At 39.4% G+C, this 13,757-nt stretch overlaps 1 protein-coding gene across 1 annotated transcript in view; it reads left to right on the top strand.

Annotated features, from left to right (window-relative positions):
- Positions 1-12,526, top strand: part of LOC125481077 (phospholipid-transporting ATPase IF-like) — a gene marked incomplete at its 3' end in the record, with an annotated part of 33,150 nt that extends 20,624 nt beyond the window's left edge. Inside the window, exons 5-6 of the mRNA XM_048592205.1 lie at positions 913-1,020; positions 12,398-12,526. Coding sequence (XP_048448162.1) covers positions 913-1,020; positions 12,398-12,526 — 237 coding nt within the window. The remainder of the gene's footprint in view (positions 1-912; positions 1,021-12,397) is intronic.
- Positions 12,527-13,757: the final 1,231 nt, after the last annotated feature.

Genomic DNA, 13,757 nt, shown 5'->3' with positions numbered 1-13,757 from the left:
CGGAGTGGGTAGAGAGGAGAATTGAGTAGAGGAGAGTGTAATCACCTGATCACATGGGAGGGTAAGAGGTGTTCATTGCAGTTGGGGAAAGGAATCATCGCGGGTGGGTGGGGTAATCACTGTGTCACAGTGCACAGGGACCAATGTTTGATGTCTGGGTCGTGTGAAGGGGCCGTTGATCACCATCGCATGCTGGGGTGAGGCCGATTTATGATTCTTCTGGGTGAGGAAGGAGGTCAAGAGGATGGGTGTGTTGGGGCATATTCACTATAAACAAAAATGCCAGCCAAGGTATAATGAGTAATTGTACAAATGAAGCCTTGGGACATTTAAATGTATTGCTGCAAAAGGGGTGTGGAGTTTGACTTTCACTGTTTATCCTCCCCAGTGAAGGAACAGTTGGATTCCAGGTATTCTCCACTTTTCTTCAGGAGCTGGAATCAGAAGTGCTGGTGAGAAATGTGGCAATGGTTCCACATGGAGCTACAAAATTAGATGGACGCCTGAATACTTCCCTCCCTTTCCTCATGATCTAACGAAAGGAGTAAGGCTAGTTGTAAGTCTAGTTGACTGCTGCAGTAGTTAGGAGCCTCAGTGGTTTGCTGTTTACCTGTAAATGGCACTTGGCACATGGAGTCAAGCGAACTTTTCTTCTTTACTTGTGAAAATTGAATACTACGATACTTAAGCATGCACAATTTCCTGAAATTATCTCAAATTACAAAATTGCCAAGTAATTTCAAAACTGTTAGTAAATAGCTAAAAGGTAAATGGTACATATGCAATGTCAGGTGCATCTTCACCATACGTCCCTATTTATCTGTATTCTCAAATGGTGTCTCATAACTTGACGTTTCAGGAAGTCTGAATTCTTGATTACATAATTGGTGAAAGTTTTTTGTTTGTGTTTAGGGTTATGAAGATTGGTTGCGGCATAAAGCAGATAATGAAGTTAATAATACTCCAGTGTATGTGATTCGAAGTGGCGGCCTTGTCCAAACAAGATCACAAAACATAAGAGTGAGTCTTTTTTCCGGCAGTTTTTGTACTGTATTGACAGTTTTATTTGTTCGTTCTTGGATGTGAGTGTTCTCTGACAAGGCCAGCATTTATTGCCTATTCCTAATTGCTCAAGAGCATAATGATGGTGACCAGCCATAGAATCATGATAGAATGGGAGTTCATGCTAGCTGTCTAGAGAAGTACAGTCATGCTCATTTTACTACTATATTATTATGGCCACGGAAGTTTATATTTCAAGTGACCATGAATTTCTTTTTAAAATTGTGTTTGGTAATGCTCTTTAAATGTAATGGGGAGATAGGTATAATAATTCTCATTACCTAGCATATGTAAGATACAAATGTCACTTGCCACTTAGCAGCCAAAGCCTGAATGATTGATTTTCAAGCCTTGCTACTTTTGGACATTGCTTGCTTCAATGTCAGTGGAGCTGTGAGTGGTTTTGCAGTTATCAGTGGACTTTCCCATTTCAGACCTCTTATAGTTGCTTTCCCTAAACCTAGTTCCCTAAATCTCTGCCTCCATGTCCTTTTATCGTCAACTAATAGGAAACAGCTTTTTGTCTTTGTCTAAACTTGTAACATTTATACTTGTATTAAATCTTCCATGAATTTCCTTCACTGCAAGGAGAACAACCCTAGCTTCTTCAACCTAATTTCTTTAATAGGTAAAAATACACATTCCTAGAACCATTCTGATGGATCATCTTTGTACCGTCTCAAGGACCTTTGTGTCTTTATAGTTGTGGCCTAACTAGACCTTTATATAGATTCAGCTTAATTTCCTTGCTTTTGTACTTGATTGCCTCTAATTATGAAATGCAGCATCTACTGCTGACCACACACTTAATGTGTCTTGCCACTTTCAAGGGTCTGTGCCCATGAATCCAAGATCCCTCTATCTATATGAACTGTGCCATTGGGTCTGTATGAGATTCCCTCTGGCCTTTTCTTTTGTCCCGTTCTGCTAGTCGATCTGTAAGCCATTGAATGAACTTGTATCATCACTGTTTTATCATTGGCAGATTTTGAAATATAAAGTGTAAAGTGCAGTTACTAGACATCTGAAATTATCAGCAGGATATGCTGGAGTTGCATAGCAAGTCAAGCAATATCTTGGAGAGAAACACTTTTAATTTTTCAGGTTTTAACTTTCTTCCAAACCCGATAAAAGGTCTTGACCTGAAATGCTAACTGTTATATGTCTGCTCTGCATTCCAATATCCAAAACCCTTGCAGACCGATTCCTGGGATGGCAGGACTGACAAGTGAGGAAAGACTGGATCGACTGGGCTTGTACACTGGAATTTAGGAGAATGAGGTGGAATTTCGTAGAAACCCATCAAATCCTGATGGGACTCGACAGGCCAGATGTGGGGAAAATTGTTCCCGATATTGGGAAGTCCAGAACTAGGGGTCACAGCCTAAGAATAAGGGGAAAGCCATTCAGGACCGAGGTGAGGGAGAATTTCTTCACTCATTGTTGTGAACCTGTGGAATTCTCTCTCACAGTGAGCTGTTAGGGCCAGTTAGTTAGATATATTCAAGAGGGAGCTGGATGTGTCCCTTGCGGCTAAAGGATCAAGGGGTATGGAGACAAAGCAGGAATGGGATACTAGAATTGCATGATCAGCTGTGATCATATTGAATGGTGGCGCAGGTTCAAGGACTGAACGGTCTACTCCTGAAACTATTTTCTTTGCTTTGATTATTTCTATGTTTCAATGATTGCAGGGGTGCCGCTTGGGGAACATTTACTGACGGCCCTCTTCCAGTATGAAAAACACCCATTTACCATGGCTCATTGGCTGTTTTTTTCGGCGCGCTGGTCTATCCCTACCTGTAGGCCAGGAGGCCTATTTCAAGTCCCACCTGCTCCAGTGGTGTGTAATAACTCTGGACATGTTGACTAGTAAACACCTACACTGGCCCTCCTATTTTGTTAATCAAAAGTATTGTGGTATCTTGTCAGACATTTCTTTAAAACTTGTGTAGACAGCATTCACTGCATTTTCTTCAACAACTGTTTTTGTGACTTAATCAAAAAAACTCAAATAGGTTAATCATGTGCAGTCTGCCTTCTACAGATGTATGCTGGCTCTCCTTCCTCAATTAGCTCAGACTTTTCCAAGAATCTGTTTAGTACTCGAACAGTTCCCTCTAAATAGTGCACCTGGATGACCACACAACAATCCTGCCAAATGTTAGACACTTAACTACAACAACCAAGCACATCCTTGATGATTAAGTTGGGTTTACTACAGCTCTAGTCTGTGAGGAAAAAGTGTTAGATTCCCCATGACAGGAAATTAACAGGTGAGAGCCCAGTCTGACGGAATGAATTAGGTGGACTTGACAGCTAACATTCACCCAGATCAGTTCCTGGAGCCCAGAGTATATCAATACTAGTCTTTTCTGTGGCTGACCTTCCGAAATTCCTTTTGCTGCTTCGCTCACTCCAGCCTCGTTGCTTGCCTGCTGTTTGTTCTCACTGATTGTTGTCCCACTCTTTGTTAATTCCCCAGACATATTTTCATAATGGAAAATATGGAAATAGCAGATGAACAGGTATTTTGCAACAGTCTTAACTATAGAGGACACCATTAAAATCCCAGAAATAGCTGTAAATCAGGAAATGAAAGAGAGAGAGAGGAACTCAAAATTAGAATCATTAGTGAAGTGATACTGAAAGTTGTTGGAGCTGTGGCTTGTCCTGGGTCCTGATGGACTTCATCCTAGGGTTTTAAAATGGCTAGTGAGATAGTGTATTGGTTTTAAACTGGCCCAAAGTTAATTAGATTTGAAAATAGTGAGTGTAACTCTTGCATTTAAAAGGGAGGAGACATCAGGAAACTATAAGCCAATTAGCTTAACATCTGTCTTAGGCTAGTATTACAAGCTATTATTAAAGATGTTATAGCAGGGCACTTGGAAAAAATCAAGGTAATCGGACAGAGTAATATGGTTTTGTGAAATGGAAAGCAAGTTTGTACAGTGTATTGGAATTCTTTGAGGAAGTAACAAGTGCTGTGGATAAAGGGAAAACTGTGAATACATTGTAGATATTAGATATCCAGAAGGAAACCTTTTTTTTTTTGTAACAAGTTTATCAAAAAAAAATCCTGTAGGTGGTAACACATTAGCATGGATAGAAGACTGTCCACCTATAAGAAAGAGTAGTCATAATGGGTCAGTTGATGGTTGGAAAAATGTGATGAATACAGTAGTGTAGTGTCTCCACTTTACAATTTTTATAAATGACTTGGAAGAAGGGAATGAGGGTATGGTTTCTAAATTGCTAGTAACTGATACGATAGCGAAGTATGTTATGAAGATGACGTAAGGAGGTTACAAAGTGAATATAGGTTGTGTGGGCAAGATCTGGGAAATGGAGTGTAATGTGACAGTGTGAAATTAACCATCTTGGCAGAAAGAACAAAAATAAGTACATTTACTTGGTGAGAGATGGTAGAGCTTTGCGATACAGAGGGATACAGTGTCCTAGAGTATGGTAATTACTATAAACTAATAGAATTTCATTACTTATTGTGAGGGAAGTTGAATACAATAGTAAGGTGGGTATGCTTCAGTTTTGCAAAATATTAGTGAGATCAGATCTGGAATACTGTGCATGGCATTAGTCTCCTTAAGGAAGATTGTAAATTAATTGGAAGCAGTTCAGAGAAAGTTTACTGACTAACTAGAATGGGTGGGTTGTCAAATAAGGAAAGGTTGGTCAGGCTATTCTTGTATTGCTGGAGTTTAGATGAATGAGGCAACTTGAATGAATCGTATGCGATCTTGAGACTTGTCAGGATAGATATGGGCAATAGATACACTCATAAGAGGAAACAGAATTTTGGGATCACTATTTAAAAATAATTGGTCACCCATTTAATGCATTGTTTTTCTGAAGATGGTAAATCTTTGGAACTCTTCTTCCCAAGTCTCTGGAAAAAAAGCCCTTGAATATTTTTAAGGAAGAGACACACACATCCTGAATCTTTCAGTCCCATGTTACCTTTCCAAGATAGGCAGTAAGTGGAATAATCAAATTAGTCATGATATTATTGAATGACAAAACCGAGCTGAAGGGCTGAGCGGCCTACTCCTACTCCTGCTCCTAAATCCTAAGTACTATGTCGCAATATTGTTGCACCCTCCCTTGAATGATTGACAGTCTCCAGTCAACTGCTCCTTCCCTCCATACCTAGGGTAGATTGGGTATATTTTAAATTGCCCTGTTCAGACATGTTATCTCTCATCTCTGAAGCAGGAGGGACTTCAACTCGGGCCTTCTCTGTGGTAGATTGGTTTTGTCAAGCCCTTTTGGTACTTAAACTCCCAGTTTATTTGGCAACCTGGGATGCATTCCATTCAGGCCAGTTCATTTAGCTAGTCTTGAGCTTAACTAGTCTTTTCAATATATCTTGCCTGTCAATGTTCTCTCTACGCGTTTACCTTTTGCTATCTCCACTTTCACAAGTATTTTATCAGCTGCTTCTTCCTTAGTAAATACCAACGAAAAGTAATTATTAAATATTCCAATCTTGCCCTGTGCCTCCGAAGCGCATATCACCTTTTCCTTAACAGGCTCCCACCTCATCTGTCATTTTCTGCTTCCACTTAATGCAGTTTTGAGGTTTTTGGGTTCTGCATGTTAACTGTCAATCTATTTTCATATACCACCTTCAGTCTTATTTTCCTTGTCACTTCCCATCTTAACATATTTAGCCAGATTCCTGCTTGAAGAATGCACTTGATAGTACTCGTACACCATTTTTTTTTTTTTTTTTTTTTTTTTTGTTTGTTCCAACATATCCTCCATCTCCCTCGTAATTCGAGGAGCCTTTACCTTTTGACTGATACCATTTGTCCAATACTCAAAAATGCAAGTTAGCCTCCAAAGCCTTGAAGAATTTAATCATGAGGGCAATTGAACTGAGATTACTCACCGTTGTAAGTAGAACTAACCAAATATGTGAAGAGCTGCTCTTCGAATCAGAGGCTGGTTCTCTTTAACATTTTGTTGCTGATTTTGCATAGCAGATGTGGGACAGAAGTAGCCTGTGCTTTAGAGAAACAGAAGCTGAGTAGTGGCAGTGAGCAAGGCTCAAAAGATTAGTAGTATAGGGGGTATGCCAGTGGAGCTTGAAGTTGAGAGAGGTTGTAGGAGGGAATGGGTGTATGTGGGAGTGTTGCTGCAAATGTGGAATGAGCAATTTTAAACCTTTTTAAACAATGGAACACTCAACTAACTGATTTTAAACCAGAAAAACCTGATGTCCCTAAGGTAATGAACCCCTTACAAATGAATGTGCTGTCTCTGGCTTAAAGCTGCATTGGTTCAGTTGCTACTATACAAGGAAAAATAGTTTTTTCAATTGTTTTAAAAAAAACACTTTCTTAAATGAGTGCAAGATAAAACACTATTTACAAGATTACCAATTTAAGGGAAAACAAGCATTTACGTTAAGTGAGCATTCTCATTGCTAAAATATTGCCATGGAGAATGCACCTATTATTAATGATTGGCAGTTAATGGTTAAGCTTTGTTTATGTTTATGTTTAAATTTAAAATTTTAAACCAGACAGGTTGGTTGATCAGAGCTTTGCACCAAGAAATGAACCAGTGAATAGCTGTCATCGATTTTTGAGTTGAAATTAATGCAGGGCATGTGAATGTACCTTTTGTCTGAAAAGAGCAAGAACCTGTGTTAATGTATGTCGCTTCCTGCTATATGCTGGTGTGCGACACTGAAAGCCCACTGCTAAGAGGCCATGCCCAGGTTGCATATGGGTTCTGTTCCGGAGTTCAATCACAACTTGCTTTGTACGCAAGTCAGAACACAATACAAGAAAACATAAAGCAGCCATTCATAAACATAGGAAATGTTCATATTTCCAATATTTAAAATTTTACCCCGGTATGGAATCATATTTGTAAGTACAAGTGTTTGTAAATCAGACGTTTGTAAGTCGGTACTCTCCTGTATCCCAAATTGGTTATCCGTGTAATTCTTTGTACACTTGAGATTATCTGGCAAATCTTGTTGAATTGCTAAATTATGTACACTTACTTTGTGAATTTTTCAAGTATAGGTTGCTTAGATACAGTTAGTACCTTACTTGTTGTGGTCAACAAAGTGTTGGTTTTTCCGTTAGATTTGTATTCTTGAGATCTGCACTGAGTGCAAGATGAAAAGCTTCAACAAAATCTCTTCTTTTTCAGCAGTATTCAAGTTTTCTCTACTATCAAATGACTGACTGACTGTTTGTTTGGATTCTATTGCAGTAAACACTCAGTTGGATCATTGAATACTGAACAGCTTAATTTCATAAGGATTTGAATTTGTGTTATCACATCTTAAAGATTGTGTTTCTGAAAGCGAATTTATTCAGGACACAGTGACACATAAAGACGAATATGCAACAGTTTAGCTGTAACCTTCCCAGACCGCAGAAGGTGTGTTGAGGGTGACGGCTTTTTGTGAAGAAATTATTTGTAAAATAAAAACACTTGCTATCTTAGGCCTGTAACCCTGTGCCAATTTAAATTGTGGATCAGACATTCATGCTTTGCTAATGTGTTGTTGCTTTAAGTTTAAAAGTGATGTCTCAGATTAGGCATATTTCAACAAGGGCAAAAATAATGATAGAATCCCTACAGTGTGAAAACAGGCCATTTGGCCCAACAAGTCCACACTGCCCCCTTCGAAGAGCATCCCACCCAGACCCATTCCCCTACCTCTGATTTCCCCATATCTAACCTAAACATCCCTGGGCACTATGGACAATTTAGCATGGCCAATCCACCTAGCCTGCACATCTTTGGATTGTGGGAGGAAACCAGAGCACCCGGAGGAAACCCACGCAGACACGTGGAGAATGCGCAAACTACACACACAGTTGCCCAAGGCTGGAATTGAACCCGGGTCCCTGGCACTGTGAGGCAGCAGTGCTAATCACTGAGCCACCATGCTGCCCTAAGCCACCGTGTTATTCTGTTGCTTTTAAAAGAAAGGGCTCTTGAGATTTGAGATTGAGATCTATAATTTTTTTTGATTAATTTTAAGTTCACCAGTTGTTCTGTTTCCATGTTTTTCCTGATGATTTTGATTGCGTATAACCTTGGTGAAGTCCCCTCTTATCCTGTTGACGTTAGCCATCTTCCAATTCAGATATGTAATTTTTGTGTTGCTCCTTTTCCTTCTCCATTACTAATCTAGACCTTGTGATGGAATGATCACAGTTCCAGGTGTTCCTCTAGACATTTCGCAGACCTGGCCCACATTATTTTACAGCGTCGGATCTAGCATTGCGCCCTTCCTGGTTAGACTGAGCACATACTGGGCAAGGAGATTCTTTGAAACACATTTTAGGAATTCCACCCTATGCTGCCCTTTACTGTGGTATTATCCCAAGTGATATTTGAATTTAAAAACTCTCAAAATCACCTCTGTTTTTCTTGCACATGTCTGAACTTGCCTTGCAGGTCTATTCCTCTCTTTCTCTTTCTCTTTCCATTTGAAGTCTCTCAATACTGTGATCCTTTTATCTTGCATTACATTAGATTGAACCAAGTGGATTATGACTTTGTTCTCTCAAAAGTATCCTGTCTTGTTCCAATACTCTGGTGTCATTTCTAATCGAATTGTCATCCTACTCCCTTTGTTTCGGGTTTTCATTATCGATAGTATATATCGTGTTCTCAAACTATTTGTGCTTCTGGCTTGCCAACCTTATTACCTACTCATTATGTTAACATGCATTCTAAACCTCTCTTTATTTTTGTTCGTTGCTTGCAGCTCTCCTTAAAATGCTACTGCCTAATATGATACCACTTTTTCTTATCATGTATTCTATAACATTTCTTTTCCTTTATGTCCCTGGTTTGTCTGTTCTACTTCAATTTGGTTTAAACCCTCCCCTACCACAGTAATGAACCTTTCCATGAGATTAGACCAGTCCTGTTGAAGTGCAAGCTGCCTGTTCTGAGTAGATGCAGTACCAATACCCCAAGAATGTCAAACTCTTCAACCTGTATTGTGCTTCAAGTTACTTAAATTTGTCCCATCTCTCCATTTCTACTGTCACTAGAGAATGTCAAAGGGAGTGACCCAGATGTTGCTACCTTCAAGATTCTACTTCCTCTCTGTCCTGAAAACTCTCCGTTGGATTTCAGTCCCCCCAACTTTCCTTTAGTACCATGTATATGACAATTTCTGGCTCTGCCGTCTTGGGGGAAAAATATTCTATGCCTGCTCTGTGTGCTGTCCTTTCACCCTGGCACCAGAAAACCATTGCACCATGCTGGTGGTGATTTAAAGAAATACTTGTCTGGCCTCCTAACAAAGGAATTTTCTTGAATCACTTAAAGACCCTGTCTTTTATGATTTTCTATATTTTTATAATTGTGAATTCTAATGGGAAAAGAGCGTTTTTTAAAAATGAAGGATTACTGTAGTTTTTAAAAGCAAATAGCCTAATGCTCATTGTTGAGCACCATTTAACACAGTTGCTTGTTCAAGCAATTGTTGAAGTGTAATTTGCAGACAAGCTTTAGCCAAGAGTTGTATGCAAATAGAGCTTCAGCAAACAAATAACTGATTGGTCTGAGGACTAGTGACCAGTTATGGATGACAAAGGCCTCCTGTCTACCAGCAATTATTTGCTTAGTTCTTCGGTAGCTGAACAGCCAGGGACTATGATCACTATCTTGACCAGCCTTTGAACCTTCACCTCAGGAACTCATTCTGTTCTCTGAAGCAAACCAGTTTATTCTTCTTTCAGTTGCTGTAGGCTGTGACTTTAATTAGTAAGTCAGAGAACTTTGTGTTAACCAGCCATCCTGTGTCTCTCGCAAACCAGTGAAAGCATCTGGAGAAGCAGGACTGAGAAACAGTGTTCTGATCAGCACAACAATCAATTTAGCAGATTCTATGAAAAGACTCCACTAATCTGCCTTTCCAGTTTTCCTTCTGTCTGTCACACCCGCTTTCTTCCTCCATGTGTGTAAAAGGGAAGGTTAAGAGGTTTAAAGTTTTTTTTTTTGTTTTTAAATCCCAACGGTTCAAATATTGTTTACCTGTAGCTCGAGTCTATTTACTTATAATAAATATTAATTTTTGTTTAACACAAACACCTGGTCAGTGCTTTCTGTCAACCTCAGTCTGCAAACCTATTAAATTGGGAATTTGTGTACTTTTTAGAATCATAACTTTTCTGATGTCATTGGGAATAGGGTAGTACTCCAGTACACTAATTCAGTAAGGTGTAACATGTTACAGTCACAGATATATCAACAATGATGTTAATGGGTGCAGTTCCAAGATTTTTAATACCTGGAAAAATGGTGATCACTATTTCTTTGTCACTCGGATTTAGGTTATGGATTTGGAAGGTACTGCAGTGTATCTTATAGAAGGTTATATTTAGGAAAATGCATTGATTCTCAAGCATTCTCGACTCCCAGGTTTGTCACAAAGGTTAAGGATGTAAGCAAACATGCAAGCCCTTGCTTTACCTGTCTGTTGGAATCAAGTTAACAGAAGACACACCGACTAGATTCCCAAACTTAATAAGAACTACTATTTATTATAAATAAGTGAATTCTAATCACAAGTAAGCAGCTATGAGCTATCAACATATGTCTCTACTCGTCTAAACGCTGACCCTTTCTCAAACCTTTACAACCAAACATGGACAAACCAAAGAAGACATTAGTTTTATGAATGGAGTGGGGGGGAAAAAAAACTGAAATGCAGTACGATAGCACCAGTCCCATGGGGTTCCCTGAGACTCTTGTTTTGCTTGTATAGACATTTTGTTCCACAATCTTCTTTCTTCAGGTTCTTTCACATCTTCCTAGGACACTGCGCTCTGTTAGGTCACTAACTGCAAGGTTTGACTTACTGGCTGAAGGCATCAGCTTACAGCAACAGTGGGAGGAAATAATGGACTTGCTTCAAGTTTTTTTTTTTTGCTGAAGAGAGGGAGAGGCACACTACCGACCCTTGCAGCCCTCCAAAGGCTTCTTTATGAATTGTTCACACCCACAAGCTATTGACCTGCCGAGGAATCAATTGAAGAGTTCATAGAATCCCTACAGTGTGGAAACAGGCCCTTTTGGCCCAACAAGTCCACACCAACCCTCAGAGCATGCCACCCAGACCCGTCCCCCTAGAACCCACCTAATCTACTCCTCCCTGAACACTATGGGAAATTTAGCATGGCCAATCCACCTAGCCTGCACATCTTTGGACTGTGGGAGGAAACCCACGCGTGCACAAGGAGAATGTGCAAACTCCATGCAAACGGTCACCCAAGGGTGGAATTGAACCCAGGACCCTAGCGCTGTGAGGCAGCAGTGCTAATCACTGAGCCGCCGTGTCACCAGGCTGATGACCTTTGCATCCACGACTGGTCACAACTGGATCAGCAAATCAACAACTATTTGCTGGCCAAATCTCTTGCTGAAAACACACCCTGGTTCCATTGCTAACTCCAAATATTTTTCTTCCCCTACCCAACTGCCACCGCTCCCCAAGGAATCAACAAAGCAGCAGTGTAAATACTGTACAATAAGCTTCAGCAATTTGTTTTCAAAAGCGCTGAAGTTCCATCCACAGTCCTTGGTTTTGATACAGACCTCTTATTCCATTTTAGTCCACAATCAAAAATACAGGAAATAAAATTATATAGCATTTATGATGCATATCCCTGCAGCTGTGTGTTGGTGCAGGGAGTGAATGTGAAGATGCTGAAGAAGCATTTATCACCAAGTGGCCACATGATTATGAAATGGAATGTTTGCACGCGCCAACAGCAGCTGAAGTTTGACACCATTCTGGATAAAGCAACTTATTTGATTGCCACCCCATCCATCACCTTCAGCATTCACTTTGCACTGCTGACAAGAGTGGCAGCACAATGTGTGCCATCAATTTAATGCATTTTAGTCTGCCTAACTTACCAAGACACCATCCAATCTCTACCACTTAAAAGGGCAAGGGCAGCAGGCAGATGGGAACACCACCTACAGGTTGTCTCCAAGCACCCCAACAATTCTGACTTGGAACGATAATGTCATTCCTTCGCTGGTGTGTAGAAATCCTGGAGCACCCTCCACAACAGGTCTGTAACATCTCAAGGAGGCTGCTTACCTGGCCAATAATGCCTAAATCTCATGAGCAAATTTTTAAAAATCACTAGGAAGCACAACCATTACCTCCAGTTAACTAGTGATGGGCAGCAAATACAGTATTGCCCACTGCCGTGAAATCCTAAAATACTGCAATTATTAATGATATGAAGCAGTGACATTTTAAATTATGTTTTCTTTGAAAAATTTGGCCTTTTATTTTTACTTGTAGGTTGGTGACATTGTCAGAATAGAAAAAGATCAAACGTTTCCCACAGATTTAGTGCTGCTGTCAACCGATCGAGAGGATGGGACGTGTTACGTCACTACTGCCAGTCTGGATGGAGAAACAAATCTGAAGGTCACAATTTTTCTTTTATAACAAATTATGTCTTAACTGCCTGTGAAAGAAGTGGAAGTTTCATTGTGCTTTTAAAATAACTAAACAGCAATATTCCTTTATTTAAAAGGATTTAAGATGACATGATACAGATTTTGTAACTGTAAAACCATTGTTTAATTATTGTAGTGTGGAAATGTTAAGCTTAAGTTAGCTTTATAGCTTTGTTTCTCGCAAGCCAAATACTTGTTAGATGTTTTATAATTTTTTTTTTGGACTTATGACTTGTATTATTTTGTTCATTAAATACCTAGATTTATCTTATAAATTTATATTTAAGTTGAGCTCCATAGGTATTTTTGTCATTTTGAATAAGCTAGATGTAATCAGTTTTGGAATACTTTTCTATTTATGAACATACAGTCTGTTCTAAGTGATGTGAAGTGTGTTCAGTAAAGCTGCTTTTTTTAAATATAAAAACCAATCTACAAAGTACATGTTGACACAGATTGACTAAGCTGAATGGTGTGTTTCCATGTTATGACCTCAATGTCTGTAAGTACAGACAAGGTTTTCTAAACATCCTCATTTTAAGAGTTGCAGGTATGTAGTGTAATTTTCAGAACATCTTTGTCTACCTTGTAACAATCTTAAAAATAATTCAAAGTGTTTGGATGAAATTTAGAGTATCTAGTCAAGTTTGTGCTGAGCATTGTTCAATGGATATAGGAAAGCAGAAACCAGAAGTGAGCTTTGACTGTCTTGCTAGAATAATCCAATTCTTTGAAGCTTTGAATGAGCTAGCCAAGTGAGAACAAGGATATTAATTTCTTGTTTTGATTATCTCAGCAGCTAATACATAGCCCATCACAGCTTTGTTCGTCAGAATTTGTCCAGCTTTGTTATGCTGGTAAGACTTGGCCAGCTTTGATATCGCTCACTCAAAATAGTTGTACCCTAACTTCCCTCAATGCCTATTTCACAGTGCTGAATATAAAAGCCTAGTCATTTCTCAGTTGAGGGGGCATAGGAATCATCATTCAACAAGAAGTTTATTTTGTCTTTCTGTCCGGAAGCAGTGAGACCTCATGAACTTTGGAGACAATAATGAAGATTGAGCACCAACTCTGTCAGATCTGTTTTTGTGGATTAGGCTATATTTAGAGAGGTGAATAAGTAGTGTGTAAAGTTAGGTGGAAGATATTACTGTGAGCACATGTTTTCCAACTTGGCTATCAACTTTTTTAAACAT

This window comes from Rhincodon typus, unplaced genomic scaffold (genome assembly GCF_021869965.1).
Source record: "Rhincodon typus isolate 14 unplaced genomic scaffold, sRhiTyp1.1 hic_rhity00000811, whole genome shotgun sequence".
NCBI classification, from domain to species: domain Eukaryota; kingdom Metazoa; phylum Chordata; class Chondrichthyes; order Orectolobiformes; family Rhincodontidae; genus Rhincodon; species Rhincodon typus.
Note: the sequence above shows the minus strand (reverse complement) of the source record. Positions and strands in the feature narration are given on the sequence as shown.